Consider the following 9,956-nt stretch of genomic DNA (forward strand, 5'->3'; position numbering starts at 1 on the left):
TGACATTTTAAGCACTATTTTTAGCTGGATTAGCTTGTCGGATGGTCATCATAACCACACTTTTTGAGGTACCGAAACATTTGCTAAAGATTTAAAATAAAGAAATATATATATATATATATATATATATATATATATATATATATATATATATATATATATATATATATATATATATATATATATATATATATATATAAAATACTCATGTATTACATCATATATCATTAGAAAAAAGGAGTTTGTTAAAGTCTTAATTTAAAAAAACTGTAGCCCATTGTCATTTATTGAGCAAATAACAAACTGGCCAGCACATTCAACATTCAGCTCATGGATAACAAAAATAACCTAATTAGTATAAAAATAACTTTAATATGGGCTGCTTTTGGTGCTTTAAATCTTTTTATAGTTATTTTGTTTTCTTTTAAGAATAAGGTCCGAGATTCAAAATAAAAGTTACCTTGTAGTGAAAGATGACTTTACCTACATCAAATTCAATGTGTTTTTTTGCACAACTGGACCTGGACTATAATTGATTGCATTTATTGGAAGCCTTCTTTGATGCCTTCACAATTTATGATGGCATAGCAGTCAAAATAAGACATTTTTCTTATTCACTTCCCTTGGCTGCTATTTGTAAGAAGCATAATGTAAGCTACCAACTCTATGCTGATGATTATATGCCCATAAAAATGGGAGAAAACTCTGCTTTACAGTCCTTTTTTACCTGTTTTAACAAGATTAAGGAACGGTTGGCTGGTCATTTTTTACACTTGAATGAATCAAAAACTGAAGTGCTGGTGTTTGGCCCTCCAAGTGTCTGTGAATCTACAATTAATCAATTAGGTTCGTTCAAGCATAAGGTCCACAGTCATGCTAAAAATCTTTAGTTTCTTGAGTTCTTGAGTAATCTTGAGTTAAAGTTTGACAAGCAAATAAATTCAGTCCTCAAAAGTGGTTTCTATCAATTAAGGAACATTGCCAAATTGAAGCCTTTTCTGTCTTTTAAAGAGTTGGAAACCATCATCAATGTTTTTATTATGTCCAGATTGGACTACTGCAACATTGTGCATTTGGGAGTTTTCCAGGCATCAATTGCATGCCATGCCTGCAGCTGGTTCAAAATGCAGCTGCTAGGCTTTTAACTGGGACAAAAAAAAATTCTAGTATCTTACCAGTTTCATCATCTCTTCACTGGCTCCCAGTCCAATTTAGGACTCAATATAAGTTATTGCTACTTGTTTTTAAATGTTTGAATGGTCTGGCACCTATTTACATCGGTGAGCTTCTTCACTGGCATACTTCATTGAGGCCAATCAGGTCGGAAAACAAGTTTCAGCTAGTTGTCCCCAAACACGGTTGAAATCAAGAGGTGACAGGGCTTTTTCTGCCACAGCCCCCCAGTCTGTGGAATGGTCTGCCTTTACATATTAGGTTGTGTTCTTCCCTTGGTACTTTTAAGTCTCATCTTAAAATCCTCTTCTGTCTCTTGCTTTTTAATTGCAAATAATTAATTTTAATCTGTTTTAGATATTTTGCTTATTTTTATATATTAGTATAGATTTTGTATGTTGGTCTTTTTGTAAAGCACTTTGGTCAACATCTGTTGTTTTTAAATGTGCTCTACAAATAAAGCAAACAAACAAACAAAGTGAGCTCATGTATAGGACAAATTCTGGACCTTTTATCAGTGGGGGGTAGGTCTATCAGGTTTATCAATGGGTAACCCCCGGCTGGCTATGGGCCTGTGGAAGATAATAGTTACCCGTTTTTCAGCTTTCTTCAAAATATCTTTTTTGGTGGTTAACATAATAAAGAAACTCAAAAAGGGTTAAAACACTTGAGGGAGAGTAAACAGGGAGTGCATTTTCATTTTATTTTATTTTTCCTGTGAACTTAGCACCTTATAGCCACACACATCCTTTGTACAGCTGAACTTCGGCACAGCAGTGACACCAGATAAACCACACAGGAAACCACACTGTTCTCTGCTCTCATACATACATTGATGTTTTGTGTACCTGATGTATACTTGGCTTTAGACAACACTGCTTCTGTCGTAGCTTAAGTAGCATCAGACGTCAGCCTTACCACAAAATGGAAACAAACAAGTCAAGAAAAAACTAGTTGAAAGCTGTTCACAGAGTCGTTATCTTTGGAAAAATCTTGCAGAACCAGGTTGTACTAAATAAATGAATACTTAAAACAACACACTTATGCTGAGATGAGAAGGTGAGGGAATGCTTAAAAATAAAAAAGGATCAACTGATGTATATGTTAAAAGATACCTTGTTCATTGTTAATCTCAAATTATTAAAAATAATATCTCATTTAAATGCATTATTATTGATGATGATAATAATAATGGACAATGGGTGTATTGATTCCAAAGTCAATACTTAGGTTTTAAGTCACTGATAAATGGACTGCATTTTGTCAGTTCTTACCCATTATTGAACATCATGCATAAATTATACACCTAAGCTACTTACACTGAGTGCCAGAACTGAATAGTGAAGTAGTCAGCCTGTATTCTTGATTATTTAAAAAAAGAGAAGATTTTTACGCACTTAACGTGCTGCTTTTATTCAACCTTTGAGATGCTATATGATCATGTGAGGCTGATGAAGGATTTTAAAGCTCAGATAACAGACAGAAAGATTGAATTTAAACTGGATTTATGTTTGGCTTTTTGCGCAACAGACATATCCTTATCATATAATATATAACACTCTAGCTTTTGCTGGATTTTTTTTCAAGAAAAGTAGTACAAACTAAAACAATTAATAATAATTGACCGAATTTATGTGTTTATATATCAAACATGACTATGACTCAGATGTAATTTTAGCGCAGCAAAGAGAGGGCTAGATTATGTAGATAAATAGTAGCCTAGTGGATATTTTACGCGGAGACATATATGTGTCAACTTACAGTGACAGGAGGGTGCAAGACTGCGCACTGAGGCTCGGGGGCGGAGCTGGCTGAAAGCTCTCGGTGAGAAACTTGGGAGTAGGTTTAGTGAGGCTCGAGGCAGCTGTAGACTACACACCTCTCATGAGCGAAAACACAGGACTGAACTTGTGAAAGACCGCGTGTGCGTACTCGAGTCCGGCAACATGTATCCAAACCCGAGGCGCGCGTTTCGGATTTTTTTAGACGCGTAACAGCGCATGAAACGCACGTGTGAAAAGTATGATCGTCAGGTCGATTGGGGAAGTGAGCACATCACGTCTATGAACTTTCACGATATGGACATCCAGCTGAATGCGACAAATAACTCTGTAGTGAAGATGAGTAAAACGACGCTGAATGGTTACCCCATCCCGGTCATCATGTTCATATTCGGGGTGGTGGGGAACGTTATTGCTATCGTAGTGCTTCGAAAGTCACGGAAAGAGCAAAAGGAGACCACCTTTTACACCCTGGTGTGTGGACTTGCCGTGACCGACCTCCTGGGCACGCTGCTCGCGAGCCCAGTCACCATTGCCACTTATGTGAAGGGAGAGTGGCCAGGTGGGATGCCGCTGTGCCAGTATTCTGGGTTCATTTTACTCTTCTTCTCCTTGGCAGGTCTCAGTATTATCTGTGCCATGTCCGTCGAGAGGTATCTCGCCATCAATCACGCGTATTTCTACAACCACTATGTAGACCAGCGGGTGGCAGGCTTGACGCTTGGGGGAATTTATGTGTCCAATGCGCTTTTCTGCGCTCTCCCCAGCATGGGACTGGGATCCGTGGTGATCCAGCATCCTGGAACCTGGTGTTTCATCGACTGGCATAACAAGACGGACACCACGACTGCCACTTTTTCCTACATGTACGCGGGCTCCAGCTCTGTCCTCATCCTCGCCACTGTCGTCTGTAACGTGCTGGTGTGCGCGGCGCTCATCATGATGCACAAGCGCTTCGTGCGCAGGACCTCGCTGGGAACCGACCAGGGTCGCGTCGCGGAGATAAGGCGCAGGCGGAGTTTTGCGCGGCTCGCTGCTGCGGAGATCCAGATGGTCATCGTTCTCATAGCCACGTCCACTGTCGTGCTCATCTGCTCCACTCCTTTAGTGGTAAGTGGTGTTTGGTGGCCTTTTGGTAATATATACTATGCTAATAGTCTATTGTTGCACGATATATGTGGAATTTCTCCTGGCGACACAGAACAGTTGTTTTAAATAAGAAAATAGTGCAAAATCCCTATATACTATCGTATTTTACTATGCATTGTAATTGTACAGAACAAATCCTAAATGAACAAATCCCGAAATGAAACGTTCCTTACAAATAATTATAATAAAACTAGTGTTATTTCAAAATATTAATAATAATAATAATAATAATAATAGTATAATATAATAAATAATATTATAATATATAATACATAATAATAGTGTAATAATAATAACAACAATAAATGTAGACTTAGATTGTTTTAATAAACTACACTGAAAAAATTATTCAAAGATGATTCCTTGGATTTACTCAATTTTTTACATTAAGTAATTGTAAACAATTTATTTGGGCTGAATTTAAACAAACAAATTAAATTGAACATTATGAAATTTAATTTGTTTGTTTGAATTCAAATATTAATCTCATCCCACCATACATTTGTAATTACAAATGTGAATTATCTTTTTAAACCACCATCATGTTTATATAAACAGTTTTTGGGTATTTCAGTCTTTTATTTGACATGTTATACATTTAGGTTTTGTTGCATAATTTTAGTGTATTATGCTACGCTCATTTTTTTTGTAAATGTAGCTTTGTATTTATTTATTGATTGATTAACAGATAGATAGATAGATAGACAGACAGACAGACAGACAGACAGACAGACAGAGAGACAGACAGACAGACAGGTAGATAGATAGATAGATAGATAGATAGATAGATAGATAGATAGATAGATAGATAGATAGATAGATAGATAGACAGACAGACAGACAGACAGACAGACAGGTAGATAGATAGATAGATAGATAGATAGATAGATAGATAGATAGATAGATAGATAGATAGATAGATAGATAGATAGATAGATAGATAGATAGATAGATAGATTGATTGATTGATTGAGTGTTTGACCTAAAAGTCAAGTGGCCTGGGATTGTACAACCTCATTTTCAGCCTTAAACAGTGTTATTGTCAGCACATTTTAAAAGCTAAAATCATGGCTAATTAAAATCACTCTGACAAATATCATTTCATAGTGACTGGGATTTTTTTAAAAACATATTTATTTATTTATTTAACAAACACTCAAAGCCATTTATTCTTATTTATTATTTTATATGACATTATCAAAGAGACTAAGCCGAATGAAAATGAAAATGAATGAATGAATGACATTCTCTTTTCTCATACTAAAGCACTTAAAGTTTCATACATTTTACATAGTGTAAAATCTAAATGTAAAATTTTCCATGGACATTCTAAGAGAGCGACGTCTATTGATGAGAGGTTATAATATGCAAATTCATACATGGGCTTTATATCAATGTGATTCATACACTGAAGACATTTTTATGCACTGACTCATATTGGAAAGTATGAGGAAATACCCAATATGTGATATTATCAATCACTGAACAGCAGTTTTAAAAAATCTAATTATTTGTAGTTAATTGCTCTCAGAAATCAATGCAGCAAAACCATAGACAAAGATGTAAACAGACAATCTCTCATTTTCTGTATAGGTGCAGGTGTTTGTGAACCAGCTGTTTAACTCTGCGGCAGATTCAACGGCAAGGCCAAACTCGGACCCGGACCTTAAGGCCATCCGAATCGCCTCTGTCAATCCCATTTTAGACCCCTGGATCTACATCCTCCTGAGAAAGACGGTCGTGCAAAAGATCTTGGAAAAGATCAAGTGCCTCTTCTGCCGTATCGGTGGCCGCAGTCACAGGAGGAACACTACAGATTTCCACTGCGGTAATGACCTCCGCACTTCATCGGTTGTGTCTCGTGATTTGCCCTCTATGGTGCTGCCCGAGCTGCCAGAGGTGATCAGCACGTCTCAGACATACCTGTACCCCCTGGAGGCAGGACAGGGGATGGGCTGCTGCGGTGACTCAGTGCCGAGCAGGACGTGTTCGACTTCAACAGAGCAAACTCTTCTGCAGGACTCTCAGGTGGCAGACCTCAGCAGCAGAGAAAATAGGACAGAAAAGAGCACAGACTTTGAGGAGTCACGTTTGTGTGAGCACTCCAACACAAATGAAGTGCAGTGTTCAAAGCACCAGCCGCTGCAAGTGACCTTTACAGACGAGACTTTGAGCTTACAAGAGAGAAGCATATGATCAATGCTGAGTGAACTTGAAAACACACTCTGCACTTCTGCAGAGCAGGAAGAGGAATATGTAACCAGCTAGTGAGAGCTCTGCAGCTAAACCTCAAGAAGCACACTGTCGACTGAAAACTGAGGCTGTGGTCTTGAGCATCTTTGTTAGTGACGCCACCTCCTCTCCTAGAGATGTATTAAAGAAATGGATCAAATGCTGCTTAGAACAGGGAGTGTGGGACCATAGGGGTTGCACTGGTGCCATGACCCGGATGGGAGTGAGGATTAGGGGGTAAGTGTAGTGGAAGCAAGCTAGTAGGAATATCACTAGCAACTGATGCTAGAAGCTGCATTCTGTAGTATCCTTGTTAGTGCTCTAACCTCCCATCCTGGAGACACAAGTCTGAATCTCACTTGAAGCAGTATTAGCAGAGCTGCAGGGGCTACATTGGTGCCATGACCCAGATGTGGGGAGGATAGGGGTGGGGGAGTGAAGCTAAATATGAAAGCTAGTATTGTGGGGTAAACCTTCTCCTAGTGTTGTCACGATACTGTAAGTCGGTACCAATTGATACTGGAATTTTAAAAACGTCCATTTCCCGCTAACATTTCAGCACGTTCTTAAATCGCTGATTTGCCATTGTGTTCACATGCTCAACATGGCCGTGAAGGTCATCAGTTCACTGAACTCACTGCTGTTAACTAAGTGAAACCACAGATAAAGGGACAATGGAGAGTTTTTAAGCCGCGATTCATCAACGGATCGCATGCAAGTCAGCTTATAGACAAACCAGCTGATCGACGTGACTTTGAAACGCTGTAGCTGTAGTTACACTTGGTAAACAGTGGTGAGTTCGGTGAACTGATGACCTTTATGGCCAGTCATTTCTGTTGAGCATGTGAACACAATGGCAAATCAGCGCTGTTTAAGATCATGCTCAACAGCGCTCAAATGTTAGTGGGAATTGGACGTTTTTAACATTTCAGTATCTATTGGTACTGAATTCCAGTATAGTGACAACCCTACCTCACACCCCTGGTAAACTTTACTTTCATGCTAGTAACTGGTTTCTTAGTGCATCTGCCTCTCATCCCGGAAAAGCCTGTCTGAATCCCACTTGGAGCAGTGCGAGTAGAAACAGAGCGGTAACAAATATATTTTAAGTGTTTGATATGTCAATATGAGCAGAATTACTCTAATGAAAAAAAAATGGATGAGATTAAAGGTGCATTAAGTATTTTCTGAGAATAAAATGTAGATTTTGAAATCCTCACTAAAATTGACACCCCCAAATTCCCCAAAATAGTATGCAAAAAGGTAGAAATCCCTTTAACAGGCATAGTAACATCCCAGGCTCGTTCTGAAAACGTACCTCTATATACATTTCGGAAGACCGCGAAATACATCCTAGGAGGTACGTTTTTTGCAGTTTTAGCTTTCGCAAATCCACTGTGTACACTTTTTGAGATCTCAATTTTCTCGCGAGTGTTAGAATGTTAAAATGAAATGCAGCCATACGTATCTCAGGCTTTATAATTTGCGGTCTCCAGAAATGTTTACAGGACTACGTTTTCAGAATGAGCCTATGTTGCATCGCAACCAGCTGGCTGACCTTTTATCTATAGGTTATCACTATCGTAGGTTATCATAATATTTATTGTGTGAGTTGTGTCAGTATATTATTCAATCCAAGATGTGGGCCAATTTTTTTTTTTTCAAGTAGTGCACCTTAATAGGTTAGAAGCTGGTGCTTTATGTAATAGCACTTAATGCTTTACTGTTTCAACAACAACATTTTAGTTAATCACATGTCGAGCAGAATTCATGCAACATTAGCATTAACTTTCAGGTCTTTCCGTTCCCACCCTTTAACATCTCTTCAGAACTGGAAAGATTGTCCAATATTAACACGGGTTGCCAGATCGTAACCCTTTCTTTCCACCTTAGTGGACACACCCCTTATTACTAATTGGCCGTAACAGTGTTATGGTGTTCTGATTGGACCAATATACTTTTACATTTTTTTTTTCAGTTTCCACAGCAAAGACTTTACACAAGCACACTTTTCAGCACACACAAAAAACAGACATGGGAGGGGGTGCTGATATCAAAAGTATTTCTCTGATATAGCTTACTGTACCTTTAAAATAACAATATATTTACAAGAGAAAACCAATCAAACAACCAAATGACTAAACTATGCATGAAAATGAAAAAATGATGCTTAGTAAGGTAGGAAATTGATTGTTGCTGCATGCTGGATCAAAACATGGAAAACGTCAAAGAAATAGAGTGATGGGGTAATGGAAAGGGTGAATAAGCAGAGAAGAAGTACGAGGGAAACTTGCCTTATTTTCTGGTAATAACTCTAAATCTATCTCTAAAGAAATCTGTTTTGTTGAGCAACAGATGCATTTTCTAGACTTCGAGGAGCTTGGCAAAGCTCTAAGATAAATTGTCTGCTTTGCAGGTTCTTGTGAATCTCTGCAGAAAAATGCCATTCTGTTTTAGACTAGATAATAGATGCTCCGGGCTTCTTATGACTTATCTGGTTGACCCAGGCCAAGAGGATAATCCCCCTGACACCCCCACCCCCAACACCCCGGAATTCCAAATCTTGATTAGACTTGATGAATGACTTTTGTGGATAGTACAAGAGAGCAAATATCTGCAGCTCAGCTTCTAGTTCCCCACTTGTAGGCATTCTAGAGAGCTCTCTGTAAGGTCACACGTTCAACAAACCAGAGTGCCTTGTCAACTCTTCCCCATGCTCATGGTTTAAAATTTCATTTTCCTTATGTTAAGGTGACTAGAACACTCCATTTTCCACTCATGCATAAATAACTGTCCACTATTTCAATCTGATGTAAGATGTAGCTAGATATAATAGTACATTGTCATTGGAATTTCCATAATATGTACAATATGCTGTGAATTATCAAGCAATTTCCTATCTGTTTAATAACATTTAAACTGTCACAAATTATATTGGTACAAAAAAATGTAAGAGCACATAATACACAGTATATCATTGCCAAGAGAGTTTATTTTGGTTTCTTTTAAAGTGTGTGCAGATGATAGAATGTATGGCGCAGAGGTAAAACTATAAAGCTATTGAGATTGTTGAATGTTTTTTTGAGGTTGGACGTTTTGCACTTTTAAATCCTTGTAACCACAGAAAAGAAAAATCAAACTTGTCTTGATTAGTGGTCATCAAGGAGGACCCGTTGAGTTGATCTGTACATATCTGTGATGTTAAAATGTGAAAGTCGTAGTGTTTTAATTTATTGTAGTCTTTTTTAGACAATCTATGGACTGTAGTTCTTCTCTGTGAGAAGGCAAGTTTGACATTGTTCCACTATGATGATGCAGTTATATGGTTCGTTTCATTTCACATTTTTTATGTATCAAAGTTTGGGCATGATTATCATCTGCTGCATGTAAATATATAAAAGATTCAACATTACTGTGTATATTTTCACCATTTCATTTTCAAACTATGTCTTGCTTATTACCCTTAATGTGACCCTTCAGAATGTGCAATGGCCAGCTATTTTATGCTGAAATAAACTATTGTGTTGAAGACAAATAGAACATTGAAAACACAAAATGCCTTATTTGTTGTCTCCCTGCTAAATGTTAAAATAAGCACAGCATTAAAATAATTAAGAAAAA

General features: G+C 37.8%; 1 protein-coding gene across 1 annotated transcript; it reads left to right on the plus strand.

Moving 5' to 3' along the window:
• The first annotated feature begins 3,030 nt into the window (after positions 1-3,030).
• Positions 3,031-9,956, plus strand: ptger4b (prostaglandin E receptor 4 (subtype EP4) b). The gene is made up of 2 exons (XM_056458082.1): positions 3,031-4,064; positions 5,697-9,956. The coding sequence occupies exons 1-2, from the start codon at positions 3,174-3,176 to the stop codon at positions 6,297-6,299; spliced, it is 1,494 nt and encodes a 497-aa protein (XP_056314057.1). The 5' UTR covers positions 3,031-3,173; the 3' UTR covers positions 6,300-9,956.

This window comes from Danio aesculapii, chromosome 5 (genome assembly GCF_903798145.1).
Source record: "Danio aesculapii chromosome 5, fDanAes4.1, whole genome shotgun sequence".
Lineage (NCBI taxonomy): Eukaryota > Metazoa > Chordata > Actinopteri > Cypriniformes > Danionidae > Danio > Danio aesculapii.

Excerpts from the sequence above, each read along its gene's own strand:
- ptger4b (XM_056458082.1), top strand. The coding sequence starts at position 3,174 with ATGAAACGCACGTGTGAAAAGTATGATCGTCAGGTCGATTGGGGAAGT. Across the intron at positions 4,065-5,696 it reads TCTGCTCCACTCCTTTAGTG|GTGCAGGTGTTTGTGAACCA; the intron begins GTAAGTGGTGTT and ends TTTTCTGTATAG.